At 43.4% G+C, this 17,884-nt stretch overlaps 1 protein-coding gene across 2 annotated transcripts in view; it reads right to left on the bottom strand.

Annotated features, from left to right (window-relative positions):
- Nucleotides 1-17,884, bottom strand: part of EXOC6 (exocyst complex component 6) — a 185,393-nt gene that overhangs the window by 88,575 nt on the left and 78,934 nt on the right. For both annotated transcript variants that reach the window (XM_024192625.3, XM_026650928.2), the window contains exon 15: nt 9,371-9,480. In XM_024192625.3, the coding sequence (XP_024048393.1) occupies nt 9,371-9,480 (110 nt within the window). The remainder of the gene's footprint in view (nt 1-9,370; nt 9,481-17,884) is intronic.

The following is a 17,884-nucleotide window of genomic DNA, read 5'->3' as shown; positions in this document are numbered from 1 at the left end:
CCAGTGAAAGATATTACCTCACCTACCTTCTCTCTCATATCCTGGGATCAACCTGGCTACAAAATGCTAAGTCAAGAAAACAGCCACGCCCTTTTGTGTCCTCTAAGAACAAGCTGTTCCAAGAGCAACCATTAAAATCTTGAGAAATTGCTTCTCTAAATTTTGTCATATTATGTAACTTGCCTGGTTTATATATGGGTCATTTTGTAAAATTTTGCAGCCTCTTCAATCTCTCTCAATACTGTGCACTCAATATCTTTTTCTTATTCGGGATGCCTTACTAACACATTTACATTCTTACCACTTAGGTTTTTTACCCCAAGATTCAACTGTGTGGTCTTATCATTCAACATTTTTACACTGACAGATTCTATGGAATATTTTAGATACAGTGCTACTCTGATGGGTTTTTAATATGAGTTAGAGTCTGCTGGAAACTAATTTGGATTGATTTACTTGATCTATACTGTGTCAAACTGCTAATAGAACCCAATGTTGTTTGACAGAGCAGAAGAAATAACATGGGTGCAAAACACATTTAAGTAATGAACTAAAAATGATTGGTTGCTCAGAGTAAGTCACTTTCCAATCTACACACCCCGAATCCTTTCAGGAGCTCACTCTCAGCTTCTTTTCACTTTTAAAATTAATAGTCAAGGCTGGGATTCTCAAGGAAGCCTAACACAGACACCCAATTCCCAATGAAAGTCAATTGGAGATGGGCACTTAATTCCCTCTGCTCCTTTGAAAATCACTGCCCAAGTTTCCAGAATATATTTGGCAATACTACTGCTGCACCCTGGTGATGACTGTCCTGGAAACAGCTCTCATATTCAATCAGAAGAAATGCTTTTTCTAATGGTGGTAGTGATAGTGGTGATAATCCACTGCTGCAGAGGAAGATAAAGGAGACCAAAAAATTAAACGGCATGTAAAAGAATGATTCTGACCCTCTTTTTTACATGCTTTGAGAGCTAAGAAATTAAAAGTGCTATATAAGAACTAGAAATTATTATTTGTAATTTATGCTACAAACTGACGTATTCAGCAGACAACAAACTGGATTTAAAAACATCAAGGTCTGGATTCAAGCCACTGCCATATTTTGGACATCCCTGATTTACAGGCCAGTCCATGCACGTTTTAAATGTTAATCACTTTCCTTAATTTTTTTTAACCTCTCACAGATCTAATGGATTTTTCCAAATTATAGATTTTTTCCATTTTCTATTAACTAACTCATGTTGCTCAAGATTGCACTGAAGATTAAATATTCTCTCTTCCCCCATGAATTTTTTAGAAATATGTAAGTCTCATATATTAGATCTAGGAATTCTTAATAGAATATATAATTTCAAAATGCAAATAATAATTTGAAGGTGATCCATTTCATCCTTTTATAGCCATACACTGTAAGAGTTATCATAAAAGAGCATAAAAACAAACAATTGCAAAACTTTACATTTGTCTGAAAGATACAAATAGAATTTCAATACCTCTTTATTACACTAAAGTCAGTAAAATTAAGTATGAAGAGTTTCTAGAATTCAAGTTCAAAAACTACAAACGAATGTTAGACAGCTTCCTCTCCCCAAATCTGAGTATTTCATCTCTAATCAGTCACGTAGACTTTGCATCTTTGATTTCAAGCAAATTCTCCCAATTGGCAATAACCTGTGGCTGGCTTTCAAGGCATCTTTAAATACTTATTTTTCAACATATCAAATGTGAATGGGAACAAAATTAATAGTAGTGTTAAATCGCTGAGCTACTGCAAATTTTACATATCCAGAAAACTGCAGTTGCTATTTTCTGATTAAATTTGTACAATACACCAACACTACTCTTAAGAAATACACCAGGCAAAACACTTAAAAGCAAAACTGTATCTTTAATAAATGAATCACCATCTGAACACACTCATCTCACATAACAAAATCCTTGAAATCCACATTTTTATATGGTATAAAGAGGTGTTGATATAACAACAGAGATTCGATGAGACATTATACCTATAATTATACCGTGAAATTAAGCCAATTTTTCCTTAGTCTTGGAAGGCTAACAACCAGACTTGAGGAATGGTAATTCAAGACTCAAGAGTCCCAGTTCCACTCATAGAGACATGTCACTTAACCTGAGCCCTAACTTTTTTAACATACTCACCAATGAGTTAGCAACAGTAGTGGAACAAAGTCCCCAAACCCAGTGCTCCAAATAAATGAGACACAGATAAAATGCCAGCTTATACCCATTCAGGACAGTTCCCAAAAGAATTCACATTTACTACAAACATGCTGCAACAATACAATGGATTCAGAGATCAACCTGGGAAAAGATAAAATCCTTATATTTCACAAAAAGCATACACAGTACTTATAGTATAAATATAAATATATACACACATCTGTACATACAGATATATACACACACCCAAAACTTGTGGAACAGAAAGAGAGAAAACACCTTTGAGAGACACAAGGTGGGAGAGGTAATATCTTTTATTGGACCAACTTCTGTTGGTGGAAGAGACAAACTTTTGAAAGACATTACCTCACCCACGTTGTCTCTTTCATATCTGGGACCAACAGGGCTACAATATTGCAAACAGTATCTATCCGACAGATATCCAGGCTGTGTATCTGTTTACAATTTGGTAATGCTTATAAAGATTGGCATGACAAGAAAACATTTCTGATTTGAATTTACAAAAAAAATGAGTGTTCCATGATCTGTCTCACAAAACACCCCATTCACCACCCAATTACCCAGTACCACTAACTGAATTTCAGCACTGATGCAAAAATCTGTTATTTTTAGCTCTTGGAGGTTTGTTAACATAGCAGTTAGGAAAGAGTAATTTGTGTGTTTAATGAGTCACTGTTTAGATATGGGGGTCAACAGGCACTCATTAGTACGTGTAAATTATAAACAGTATCAATTAAGAATGTGTGAAAGGAGAGTCATTTACATTTGTTAACAGTGCAAAAGTGGATGACCAGCTGTGAATAGCAAATTTGAGCCTTCAAGACTAATCTACAAATGTTATTTTATGTAATTAAAACCAAGCTTGGCTTTTTGGGGTGGGGGGGAGGATAGCAGGGGGGAGAATGGAAGTGTTGAAATATTTTCCACTGAAGAAAGTCATTTTGTAGAGCTTTCTCTTTAGTTTATATTTAGTTTCGTTTTATCAGAAACTCTCTCTCTCTCTAAGTGACTTCAAAGAGAATCTTCAAAGTAAGAACAATTTGACATACATTCAAGAATTCTGGTCCAATGTAGGGATGGGAGACCACATTATTATTTTATACTTGCATATTGCACCATTAGTGTGCATAGTGCTTTGTATAAGAAGTAAAGGTATGTTTCTTGCCCCAAAGCACTCACAGTCTAAGTAAACTAAGACAAAGGCAGAATCACTGGGGAAAATAAATATCTGGCAAGATGTAAGAAGAAAGTAGATAAATAAGTATATGAGTATGCTATGGTTTTACAGTATGCATCATGTTAATGTGGACACAGTGACAAAATGAGGATAGACACATGCATGAAATTAAGTGGCAGAATGCAACTTTTATTAAACTTTAACACAGAGGAGGGGCACTACCCACCCATCATTCATATTCTCCTAGACCAGACATTTAATTGGTTCCAAAGCCAGAGTTAAGAACATAAGAACAACCCTACTGGGTCAGACCAAAGGTGCATCTAGTCAGTGGTGAGCTGGAGCCGGTTCGCGCAAACCGGTTGTTAAATTTTGAAGCGGTTTTAGAACCGCTTGTTAACCCGCTTCCCTGCAAGGAGGGGGCACTGCGACTTTGATGGACTCCAGCCGGGACGTGTGCAATTCCTCCTCCGGCCGCCAGCGGTGCTGCGCTGCGGGAGCCATGTGGGCCGCCACCTGGCCCTGTTACTGCTGCTGCTCCCCCCGACCTCTGGCCCTGAGGCTCCCACTGCTGCCTGGTGGGTCCCCGGCTGCTCTGCTGGGCCTGGGCTGCGTCCTGCTGCTCAGGCTGCTCCAAGACACTCTCCCCGTGAGTGAGTACCCACACCCCCTGCCCGCAGCCAGCCCCTGACGCACCCCCTGCCCTGCCCGCACCAGTCCCACACCCCCTGCCCTGCCTGCAGCCAGCCCCGCACCCCCTGCCCGCAGCCAGCCCCTGCCGCACCCCCTGCCCTGTCTCCAGCCAATCCCTGCCACACACCCCTGCCCGAAGCCAGCAAGCCCCGCACTCCTCTGTCTCCAGCCAACCCCTGCCACACCCCGCTGCGGCCCTGCCCGAAGCCAGCCAGGCCCACACCCCTCTGTCTCCAGCCAGCCCCGCACCCTTCTGCCCTGCCTGCAGCCAGCCCCTACCTCCAGTCAGCCCCTGCCCTGCCTCCAGCCAGCCCCACACCCCCCGTCTCCAGCCAACCCCACACCCTCCTGTCTCCAGCCAGCTCCGCACCCCCTGCCCTGCCCGCAGCCAGCCCCGCACCCCCTGCCTCCAGCTAGCCCTGCTCCACGCCCCTGTCTGCAGCCGGCCCCACGTCCACTGGTGCCCTGCAGTTCCCAGGGCAGTAACCCTGCACACCTGCTTCAATGGGGGGGGCAGGGAGCAGCTGGGACCCACATGTGCACACCCTAGGGTGACCAGACAGCAAGTGTGAAAAATTAGGACAGGGGGTGGGGGGTAATAGGAGCCTATATAAGAAAAAGACCCAAAAATCAGGACTGTCCCTATAAAATTGGGACATCTGGTCACCCTAGCACACCCCCAGGGAGTGGCGGGGACCCACACATGTGAAATGGAGCTCATTTCTAGTTCAGGCCCATCTTGTTTAAAAAGAACTTTAGGTAGGGTTAACATACATCTGTATTTTCCCAGACATGTCAGGCTTTTTGGTTCTTAAATCGCCTCCCGGGATTCCTCCCAGGAAAATACAGACGTATGGTAACCCTATTGGTACAAAAAAATACATACTGTGGCACATCCCTTAAATCAGAACTTTTTATAGGGAACCAGTTGTTAAGATTTTGGCAGCTGATCACTGCATCTAGCCCAGTATCCTGTCTTTCAATAGTGGCCAATGCCAGGTGCTTCAGAAGAAATGAACAGAACAGGTAATCATCAAGTGATCCATCCCCTGCCGCCCATTCCCAGCTTCTGGCAAACAGAGGCTAGAGACACCATCCCTGCCCATCCTCGCTAATAGCCATTGATGGACCTATCCTCCATGAAATTATCTAGTTCTTTTTTGAACCCTGTTATAGTCTTGGTCTTCACAACATCCTCTGGCAAAGACTGACTGTGCATTGTGTGAAGAAATACTTCCTTTTGTTTATTTTAAACCTGCTGCCTATTAATTTCATTTGGTGACCTCTAGTTCTTGTATTACACGGATCCTTACTATATAAGCCCAGGCAGGGCTGGTGCAACCACTAGGCAAACTAGGCGGCCGCCTAGGGCGCCAAGATTTGGGGGCGCCAGAATATGGTGCCCAAACATTTTTTTTCACACTCCCTGCACAGGGGCGGTCCACGGCCGGGCCAGGGCAGGGTTTGCCTTGAGGGGCTTGGAACACGCTGTGCAGGGAGTGGGTTCTGCTCGCGGCTCCAGCGGGGTGGCCAGGGGCGCGGGAGGAACCAGGGGGTGAATCTGGGAGCTCCCAGCCGTTACCTGCTTTCTGTTGTTTCCTGGGCTGCAGCTGGTAGGAGCCCGTGCCCCCCCTGCCAGTCCGGAGCTGCCTCCTCCCCGAGCCCCTGAGATCTGTGCTCTGATCCCCAAAACAGCCCTTTCCAGATCCATGGGGGGGGAGGGCAGGAGGGACTCTAGCCACGTGCAGGAGACCCAAGGCCATTTATTTTCATTAAATATGTAGACTAAATAATGAAATTAATAAATTTTCAATGTGTATTAATTCTAATGAACAATGCCACATCATGCAGTATTCATTTTTGAAAGTTTATAATAAGCGATACTCCGGGGAGAGGGGAGGGAAGAGGGGGACGCAAGGTAGAAGTTGCGCCTAGGGTGCAAAATATCCTTGCACTGGCCCTGTATAACCCGTAACTGGTGCCAGGGTTACAGGGCTTCAGTCCTTACCATATAACCTATAATGCTGGGCAGGCTTTCCTCAGCCTACCCCACACAAGAGTCAGCTCTGTCTGAGTCCTAGCACACCCTCTCCTGCATGAAGGGGACAGAGGGTGCAGCTGGGAGGGGACCTCGGTCCGCAAAGGCCACAAGGTTTCACCCTATCACATGAGCTGAAGGCCCAGCACCAAAATCCCAGGTCTGTTACCTCTGGGAACATTCATTTTATTCTCTTAACTGCCCTGGAAACAGGCCGCAAGTTGTGACAAACAAACAACTCCACCCCAGTACCTCAGTTAGGCACTAAGTGTGTTCCTGCTCAACTTACAGTAGCTTGAAGGTGCTGCAAGGAAGGCAAAAAACACCCTGGTCCTCTGCTCATGGAAGAAAAAAATTTGTTCCTGGCCCTCTAAACGGGCGATTGGCTGTCCCCCTTTCACTGCTGGCCCCATCAAGTTCCCCCATCCATTGATGCAGGTGACTGGCATTTAACTCAGACCTGGTCTACACTACGAGTTTAGGTCGACTTTAGCCGCGTTAAATCGAATTAAGCCTGGACACTTTCACATGACGAAGCCCTTTCTTTCGACTTAAAGGGCCCTTTAAACCGGTTTCTTAACACCACCTCCGACGAGGGGATTAGCCAAGATAGGGATATGGGTTCCGTCTATCGCCCCACCACAGTTTGGGAGTCCCATTGCAGCAAAGCCATCCACTATGGTCTGCACGTTTCCCAGAGTCACTACCCTTGATATCACCAGGTCTCTCATTGCCCTGGCAACTTGGATCACAGCAGCCCCCACAGTAGATTTCCCCACTCCAAATTGATTCCCGACTGACCGGTAGCTGTCTGGTGTTGCAAGCTTCCACAGGGCTATCGCCACTCGCTTCTCAACTGTGAGGGCTGCTCTCATCCTGGTATTCTGGCGCTTCAGGGCAGGGGAAAGCAAGTCACAAAGTTCTATGAAAGTGCCCTTACGCATGCGAAAGTTTCGCAGCCACTGGGAATCGTCCCACACCTGCAGCATGATGCGGTCCCACCAGTCTGTGCTTGTTTCCCGGGCCCAGAATCGGCGTTCCACGGCATCAACCTGCCCCAGGAACACCATGATTTCCACATTGCTGGGGCCTGTGCCTTGTGAGAGGTCTAGGTCCATGTCCATTTCCTCATCACTCTCGTCGAAGCGCTGCAATCGCCTCCTCCTCGCCTGGTCCTGGTTTTGCTTTGGCATGTCCTGGCTCTGCATATACTCCAGGACAATGCGCGTGGTGTTCATAGTGCTCATAATTGCCGCGGTGATCTGAGCGGGCTCCATGATCCCAGTGCTAGCTATGGCGTCTGGTCTGAAAAAAGGCGCGAAAGTAGTATCTGACGGACCAGGGGAGGGAGGGAGGGGCGAGTGACGACATGGCGTACAGGTACAGGGAATTAAAATCAAGAAAGGTGGCTTTGCATCAGGGAGAAACACAAACAACTGTCACACAGAATGCCCCCCCCCCCCAAAGATTGAACTCAAAAGCCAGGGTTTAACAGGAGGGAGGGAGGGGGGAAGCAAATGAATACAGAATAAATCTATTTTTTACATCTTAAGACGACGGTGCAGCATGACTGATAGCCCTTGGCATTTTCTGGGTGCTTGGCAGCAAATACTGGGCGCTTGGCAGTAAGCCTTCAGGTCTATTGCACCATCTGATACCCACTGCAGTATGACAACGATGGATACCAGGCGTAATATACTATCTACTGCCCAAAAGGCAAGGGGTTGCTGCTGTGTAGCAATCTAGCCCCACGTCTGCCAGCCCCATGTCTGCCAGCACCCAGATCACCATCGGCCTCTTCTGGGTGCTTAGCAGACAATACTGGGCACTTGGCAGAAAATGGCATACTACGACTGATAACCATCATTGTCTGCCCAGGTGCCCATGATCGACAGCCACTGCAGTACGACGACGACGGATACCAGTCGTAATAAACCATCTTCTACCAAAAGGCAAGGGGCTGGTGCAATGCAGCCCTACGGCTGCCAGCCCCACAGCTGCCCGCACCCAGATCGCCAATGAAGGCTACTAGTCATGCTGCACCGTCTACCGCCAAAAGGCAGTTAGCTGCTGCTGCTGTGTAGCAATGCAGTCCCACGTCTGCCGGCACCTAGATGACATATGGTGACGGTGAGCTGAGCTGAGCGGGCTCCATGCTTGCCGTGGTATGTTGTCTGCACAGGTAACCCAGGTAAAAAGGCGCGAATCTATTGTCTGCCGTTGCTGTGACATAGGGGGAGGGGCCTGACGACATGTACCCAGAACCCCCCGCAGCACTGTTTTGCATCATCCGGGCATTGGGATCTCAACCCATAATTCCAATGGGCGGCGGAGACTGCGGAAACTGTGGGATAGCTACCCATAGTGCAATGCGCCAGAAGTCGACGCTAGCCTCGGTACTGTGGACGCGGTCCGCCGAACTAATGCACTTAGAGCATTTTATGTGGGGACACACACAATCGGCTGTATACAACCGATTTCTATAAAACCGGCTTCTATTAATTCGATCTAATTTCGTAGTGTAGACATACGCTCAGAGATTCATTGATTATAAAACCAGAAGGACCACTGTGTTCATCTAGTCTGACCTCCTGTATAACACAGGCCATAGGACTTCCATGAATTAACTAGAACAAAACTTTTACAAATGATAAATATTCATCTGTATGTCATTTTCCCTTTTCTTCTTGCACTCTATTTAAGTTTTCTCTATTTTCATTGACCCTCTCAGAGTAAAATTTCTACAGCTATATTGTAGATACACCTCTACCTCGTTATAACGCGACCCGATAGAACACAAATTCGGATATAACGCAGTAAAGCAGTGCTCCGGGGGCGGGGGCTGCGCCCTTCGGCAGATCAAAGCAAGTTCAATATAACGTGGTTTCACCTACAACACGGTAAGTTTTTTTGGCTCCCAAGGACAGCGTTCTATCGAGGTAGGTGTACCAGCAAAACCAATCTGCATTAGCAAAACAAAGAGCTTTTGCTGAACTATCCAGTTCCGGGTTACTTTTTTCAACTACTGCATGATTTTTTAAAAGAAGAAAACCTCCATACAATTCAAACCAGTAAATATTGTCTAACATTATACTAAAATTGTAGACAGTTTTCTGTGCAAAACTATCGTACACATATGATATACACATGCTACATTTGATCACATTATATGTATAGCTCATTAACTTCCAATTATGAAACAAAAACACGCACATGCCAAGATAATGTATATATACCACTTTATCAATGCTTACCTGCGGTGAAGTGACTCTGAAAATTTAAGGCTTGCATAGATAAACTCCTTAACCTGGATATAAATCTGAGGCACCGATTGAGACATTGGGAGTTTCTTTGGGAAGAATTGCTATGGAAACAAAACATTAATTCTACATTATATTTCAACCTTTGATTCTAACTAGATATTCACATTACACGTGGCAATCTAATAAATGCCAAATACTATAATTTAAATATTTTAATCCAATTTATTTTTGTTTCTGCTGTGGAGGAAAAAGTTTGCTAGGGCCTAAACTTTAGTTGGCTCGGGCCTGAACTTTGGTTCAGACCTGCACATTAGTTAAGTCTATTGTAGGTGAAAGGTTTTTAGAGGCAGAATAGAGGAAAAGTATAAAAGCAGAACTATCTATAATTATAAGGCCTATGATTCACAATGCTGCATTAACGGTTTTGGGGGAAGTCTAGAAATCGCAGTAGGATAGACTGTGAAAAACAGGAATGCTTAGAAACCGCAATAAGGCAGACTGTGAAAAACAGGAAAGCTTGCTAAGCTATATTCCTTTTATGGAGAGTGTATTCCAAATATGGCAATAATGCTGATAAGAAAGTATGTATTACATAATTGTGGTTTTATGCTATATAAACTGTGCAAAATTCTGTAATCAGGGGGATTGCTAGTTCACTAGTACCCCCCATGCATGCATGAAAATAAAAAGGCCTCAGGCGATTCTGATCCAAACACAACGCGTGGTCATTTTTCCACAACACTGCTTTTCATCAAATATAAACATGGGCATGTATTAGACTGACCATCACACTTATGAAAATAATTTATAACATAACAGAAAGTATTTATTTGTATTACAATAAAACCTAACAATTCCAGACAAGATTGAGACCCTACTGGACAAACACACAGTAAAAACAGTTCTTGCCCAAAAGAGCTTTCAGTCTAAATAGGCCAGAAAAGGACTAGGGAGGGAAAGAGGCACAGAAAACAGAAATGTTTCTTATCCTACAGTAACTGGAGTTGTTCAAAATGTGTTCTCTCTATATATATTTGACTCTTGGTGCATATGTGCCTCAGGCACTTGATTTGGGAGTCTTTTGGTCAGCACATCCATTGGAGCTGTCATGCGCCAAGCGTCCTTGTGCTCCTGTATCGACAGCATAAGGGGTGGAGTGGCCCAACCACCACTTAGTTCCTTCGCTACCACAAAATCCAGATATTATAGGACTCTCTAGTACTAGGGAAGAAGGGAGGACTGTGGAAAATACATATATGGACAACACATCTCAAAGAACTTCAGTTATTGTACGGTAAGCAACTATTCTTTCTTCTTTGAGAGCTTGTCCATATATTTATGTCCATCCCACTCTTGGTGACTCACAAGCAGTGACCTGATCTAAGGAGGTGGGTTCTCATAGTATAGTTAAAGAGAGGTTGCAATACAGGTCTGCAAAAGAAGCATCGTACCTCGATGCCTTTCCAGTGGAAGAGTGTTTTGTAAAAGTATTAATCAGACTCCAACTGGCTGCCTTGCAGCTGTCTGAAATGGGTACACTGTGCAAGGAAGTGAACTCTAGTAGAATGCAACCTAGTCTAAGCTATAGGATCTAGACAAGTTATGTCATAACAAGCCTTGATGCAACCCTAAACCCATCCTGGCTGACCCTTTGCTGGCTACTGGCTGACCCTTTTTTCTTTCAGCAGATGCCACAAATAATCACGGGGAAGCCCTGAAAGATTTCATCCTTTGTAAACAGAAGGCTAGGGCTCTTTGAACATCTAGAATATGTAGCCGATCTTTTCCCTTACTAGGATATGACTTAGGAAAAAATGACAGAAAATGGATTATTTGATTTATATTCAAGTCTGTAACTACTTAGGCAGGAATTTGGGATGGGTTTTAAACAACACTTTATCTGGGTGAAATATAGTACGAGGTGGATCCACCATAAGAGCCTGTATCTCCCTGATCCATCTGGCTGATGTAATTGAAACCAAAAAAGAGGTCTTCATAGATAAATGCAATAGAGAACAGGATGTCATGTGTTCAAATTGGGGCCACTTTAATCCCTGGTAAAATCCCAAGTTGGGAAGAAGATTTCTTTCTGGTGGAAAAACCCTAGTGAGACCTTGTAAAAATTTTGTCATAATAGGATGGGAAAACACTGTGAAGTTTTTGACAGGTGAGTGATGTGCAGAAATTACTGCTAAATGCAGCATAATAAAGCTAATGGCCAAACCAGAGTCTGTTAGCAAGAGTAAGTAGGTCTAATAATGACAGGGATCTGAATAACAATAGGGTGCAGCTGCCTTTGCTCAAATCAGATTGAAAATCTTTTCCATTTAGCAGTGTAGGTCTGTCTGGTGGAGTCCTTTCTACTATGGATTAAAATGTTCTGTACATCCAAGGAACATGATCTCTCTATGCCTGATATTCAGCCAGCAGCCAGGCCAAAAGATGTAGGGAGACTGGGTTTAGGTGAAGGACATTTCCCTGGTTTTGAGCTATCAGGTCTGGCAGAAGGGAAAGAATCTCTGGAGGATAAACAGACAACTGCACTAACTCCGGGTATCAAACTGCACTAACTCCGGGTATCAGCTGGGAACAATCATGATGAATCTGGCAACATCCTGTCTGGTCTGATCTGATCTCCCCAAGTACTTTGGGGATCGGGGCAGGGCAGGGGGATGGTTTGGAAGAAAAGGATACATGAGATTTACAAACTAAGGAATGAGAAATACATTTTAAGGGACCCTGGACATTGACTTCCTTGGAGCAGAAAATAAGACATTTCCTGTTCTTATGCACCACAAACAGACCTATTGCTGGGTGACCCCGTTCCCAGATGGTGATATAAATCAGAGTCCTTGATTTTCTGACCAAAAACAAGTCTGCTAGAGCATTTTGTAGACTCAGGAGATGAGTCACCATGAGAGATATCTGGTGATGGATACACCAGGTTCATAGTCAAACTTTTTCCTGACATATAGGGATTGATCATGCTCCTCCCTGCTTGCTTGCAACATGGCTGTCATGTTGTCTCTCATAATGTGAATTGACCTGCCCTTAAAGAATAGTAGGAACACAGCACAGGCATTGTAAATTGCTCTGAGCTCTTAACTCATTTACAGCCAGTCAAATCTCGTCATGAGTCCAGACACCTTGTGCCTGGTGATCATTCACATGCACTCTCCATCCCAGAAGAGACGCATCCATCACTGTGATCTTGGTTGGAAGGGATAATGAGAAGAGTACTCCCTTGCACACCTCTTTGGAGTCCTTGTACTTTTTCAGTGACAACAGGACGTCTAGAAGAGACCGACATGACCAAATGATGCCTGTTCAGAACATATACTGATCTCAGCCAACCCTGCATGCAGTGTAGATGCAGTCTGGCATGCTGTGTGAAGAAAATACGGGAGGCCATGCTTCCAAGTCCCTACTGTAGTGTGAGGATTAAACTATATCGGAGTAATAAGATTGGCCCTGGTGTTGAATTTGTCGAATAAGATTGGCTCTGGCTGTCCTAGAGAGTCTATTATTGCATCTATGAATTCTATTAGTTGCGGTAGTGTTGATCTGGACTTTTCTTTGTTGATTCTCAGGCCAAGAGTAAGGAAGAGATGAAGAATCTGCTATATGGTGGTTTCCACCCTGCTCCAGCAACTTTCCCCAAATAAGCCAATCATCCAGGTACAGATAGACTATTATAGTTTTCCTTCTTAGGTAAGCAGTGACAACTGTTAGGACCTTGGTAAATATCCTCAGCACTGCAGAGTGGCCAAAGGAGACGACCGTGTATTAATAATAATTTTGTCTTACCTGGAATCTTATATATTCCTGTGCACCAGACGTATGATGATATAGAAGTAAGCATCTCGCAAGTGTCAGAATTATGGATGCTAGGGTTACCATTCTGAATTTGAAGCAGCAAATGAAGGTGTTGAGGATCCTCAAATCCAGAATGGGATATTATTTCCCCTACTTTGGTATCAGGAACTAGATGGAATAAAACTTTTCCCATGGTACTGAGGCAGAACTTCTTCTAATGCTCCAAGGGACAGAACTGAAAGCATCTAATGATGCAACAGCCACTTCTGAGATGAGCCCCTTAAGAAAGATTAGGAGGAAGGTAGTGGTAGGAGCAGTATGGAACTGGATGGAGTATCTGACTGAGACTATTTCTAGGACCCAGTGATCTGTTTTAGTTATGCTCCATGCATCCTCAAAGAAGTAGAGAGAATTCCCAAATAGGGGACAGGAAGAGTCTAGATCCTGAGAACTGACTGAATTGCAACTCCCGACCAACCCATCAAAATGGTTGCTTGGGTGCAGATATATATATATGAGATGAGAACATAGCTGAGGTAGAAGGTCTCTTTCTCTGATGACACTGTCCTTTATTAGGGGCTCTGAAGCTCTTTGATGGAAAAATTGCCAGATGAAGGTCTCTGTCAAGGTGTTCTTTGTTTTTTCTTTGGGGCAAATGGGCGTACCCAAGAGAGTAAAGGATGGCCGCCTGCAAGGAATGAAGACTTTCATACTTTAAGAACATCAGAAGCAGGAAGCCTGCTAAACAACCAGTGGGGCTCCTCGATGATAGAGATAGAAAAGGAGCTCTTAAAGAGGATAAAGTCATTGCAGAGAAACTAAACGAATTCTTTGCTTCAGTCTTCACGGTTGAGGATGTTAGGGAGATTCCCAAACCTGAGCCAGCTTTTGTAGGTGACATATCTGAGGAACTGTCACAGATTGAAATGTTACGAGAGGAAGTTTTGGAATTAATTGATAAACTTAACATTAACAAGTCACCGGGACCAGATGGCATTCACCCAAGAGTTCTGAAAGAACTCAAATGAGAAATTGCGGAACTATTAACTAGGGTTTGTAACCTGTCCTTTAAATCGGCTTCTGTACCCAACGACTGGAAGATAGCTAATGTAACGCCAATATTTAAAAAGGGCTCTAGAGGTGATCCTGGCAATTACAGACCAGTAAGTCTAACGTCGGTACCGGGCAAATTAGTCGAAACAATAGTAAAGAATAAAATTGTCAGACACATAGAAGAACATAAATTGTTGGGCAAAAGTCAACATGGTTTCTCTAAAGGGAAATCGTGTCTTACTAATCTATTAGAGTTCTTTGAAGGGGTCAACAAACATATGGACAAGGGGGATCCAGTGGACATAGTGTACTTAGATTTCCAGAAAGCCTTTGACAAAGTCCCTCACCAAAGGCTCTTACATAAATTAAGTTGTCATGGGATAAAAGGGAAGGTCCTTTCATGGATGGAGAACTGGTTAAAAGACAGGGAACAAAGGGTAGGAATTAATGGTAAATTCTCAGAATGGAGAGGGGTAACTAGTGGTGTTCCCCAAGGGTCAGTCCTAGGACCAATCCTATTCAATTTATTCATAAATGATCTGGAGAAAGGGGTAAAAAGTGAGGTGGCAAAGTTTGCAGATGATACTAAACTGCTCAAGATAGTTAAGACCAAAGCAGACTGTGAAGAACTTCAAAAAGATCTCACAAAACTAAGTGATTGGGCAATAAAATGGCAAATGAAATTTAATGTGGATAAATGTAAAGTAATGCACATTGGAAAAAATAACCCCAACTATACATACAATATGATGGGGGCTAATTTAGCTACAACAAATCAGGAAAGAGATCTTGGAGTCATTGTGGATAGTTCTCTGACGATGTCCACACAGTGTGCAGAGGCAGTCAAAAAAGCAAACAGGATGTTAGGAATCATTAAAAAGGGGATAGAAAATAAGACGGAGAATATATTATTGCCCTTATATAAATCAATGGTACGCCCACGTCTTGCATATTGCATACAGATGTGGTCTCCTCATCTCAAAAAAGATATACTGGCACTAGAAAAGGTTCAGAGAAGGGCAACTAAAATGATTAGGGGTTTGGAGAGGGTCCCATATGAGGAGAGATTAAAGAGGCTAGGACTTTTCAGCTTGGAAAAGAGGAGACTAAGGGGGGATATGATAGAGGTATATAAAATTATGAGTGATGTGGAGAAAGTAGATAAGGAAAAGTTATTTACTTATTCCCATAATACAAGAACTAGGGGTCACCAAATGAAATTAATAGGCAGCAGGTTTAAAACAAATAAAAGGAAGTTCTTCTTCACACAGCGCACAGTCAGCTTGTGGAACTCCTTACCTGAGGAGGTTGTGAAGAGTAGGACTATAACAGTGTTTAAAAGAGAACTGGGTAAATTCATGGAGGTTAAGTCCACTAATGGCTATTAGCCACGATGGGTAAGGAATGGTGTCCCTAGACTCTGTTTGTCAGAGGGTCGAGATGGATGGCAGGAGAGAGATCACTTGATCATTACTTGTTAGGTTCACTTCCTCTAGGGTACCTGGCATTGGCCACTGTCGGTAGACAGGATATTGGGCTACATGGACCTTTGGTCTGACCCAGTATGGCCGTTCTTATGTTCATACCTCTGTTAGAGGAATTTGTAGTCAATCTGCTACCCTTCCACTACACTTTTAAGTAGATCTTTGAAATATTTGAAATAAATCCAGCTGAGACAATATACAGGGGAGCACTGCTTCACCTAAGAATGATAATGATATGGCCACAAACACAGTTACATCTCCAGTCTGAGGCAGCTTCTCCTCAGAAATTTCCCATGAATCATAGAATATCAGAGTTGGGAAGGGACCTCAGGAGGTCATCTAGTCCAACCCCCTGCTCAAAGCAGGACCAATCCCTAGACAGATTTTTTTTGCCCCAGATCCCTAAATAGCCCCCTCAAAGATTGAACTCACAACCCTGGGTTTTAGCAGGCCAATGCTCAAACCACTATCCCTCCCTCAAGCCAGGTTCATGTGCTGTTAATGGAGAGATTGCAGTTCCTGACAAGTACGAGAGTAGGATATCCCTGTAGGTGGTGGTATATAGGTATGTCGTCTTGGGTGATAAGAACCCCCAGGATTCCAATAGGGCCATTTTAGGATGTTATATGGATGGAGACCCAAGGGCCACAGAGGAGGATACCGGGGAGGTCTACGCTTATTCTCCCGATGGGATATGGATCTAAATGAAACTCTCAATTCCTTTTCCAACCCATAAAATTTGTAAGAAGTTGCCCTAGAGAAAAAAGTAAGGGATTCCTGTCCACTATGCTGAGACTCAGAAGATGAGAAAAATTAATATTCAAAGTCTAAGGGAGGGGCTGCTAAAGCTGAATTACTTGGTGTCAAGGTAGCCACTGATTTAGCATGCCAATACAGTACCAGCCGTCCAGTACCATGCCAATACGGTACCATAAGTCCAGTACCAGCTAGTAGTCAATTTGGGCTGAGGAATCTCTTGAGAATAGGATCTGTGAGGTGACTTGGACCTCTTTTTACTGGAGGTTTTAATAGGAAACCTGCCTTTCACTTTACCCAAGGAGTGATGCTCCTTTCCTTGTGAGGACTTAGATTTAACTGTCCTACTGAGTCCAAAGTTGGGGCATTAGAGGACGGGGCTCAAGAGCTCCAAGAACCCATGCTCATAGGGGCACTCCTGTACTGAAATGCAATTTGTCCAGTGGAGTCAGCTGTACCCTGATCTTAAGTTGGTCGCATAGAACAATCCAATGAAAACAGCTATACATGAGCCTCCCTAGCTTTCAAAATCCTTTTAGAAAAGGATTTACAGATGGAACACATGCTGGGGATATGAGATTCCCAACAACAAAAAAGGCATCTGGAGAGACCATCATGTATAGGTATTGCTGCCTTGCAGAAAGGATATTACTTAAAATCAAGGGACGTGGAGTTAGACACCCTGAAGCCCCAGTGTTGGGAAGAAGATCCCAGTAAGGGAAGAAAATAAAAATTTCTTCAAACTAAAATTTATCAAAAATGTTCCAGTGTACAACTAATTCTAATTAACTATTCCTAAACTGACACTAATATTTACACAAAACTGGAGAAGAGTAAACAGCTAAGGGATGTGTCTAGATATGGATACTGGGTAACTCCATCTCACAACCACAGTGGTGAAAAGGAAGTGAGCAGCAGTTGGGCTGCTCTGCCCTTTATGCCCTTGGTATAGGAGCACAAGGACACACTCAGGGCACAAGTGTGGCTCCAAAAGACACTGGTGGCCAAAGACTTCAATCTCATGTGCATGAGACAAGTACACACCAAGAGTGGAACATTTATATGGACAAGCACTTAAAGAAGAATTGTGCAGTTCTCAGATCAAGGAAGTTAAAAAAAAAGTCCAAATGATATACAATGGTTGAGATTTGCACAGCAGCCTAGGGGATTTAGACACAAATATTCCATTAATTTTACTGTGCATACATGCTCTAGGCTGCTTTGCAAATCTCAACCAATACGTATATATTATTTCATTTAAATATCATAATACAATTTCAAATTAATGATAAATATATTTTGTAAGCCATAGTAATTTATAAGAAATAACATATCACACTGATACTTTTTACATTTATTTTGTACTATAAAAAGAAAACAAAAATTTTATTAAACC

This window comes from Terrapene carolina, unplaced genomic scaffold (genome assembly GCF_002925995.2).
Source record: "Terrapene carolina triunguis isolate 2854851 unplaced genomic scaffold, T_m_triunguis-2.0 Scaffold95, whole genome shotgun sequence".
In the NCBI taxonomy this organism is placed as follows: domain Eukaryota; kingdom Metazoa; phylum Chordata; order Testudines; family Emydidae; genus Terrapene; species Terrapene triunguis.
This window is presented reverse-complemented; position numbering and strand designations above follow the sequence as displayed.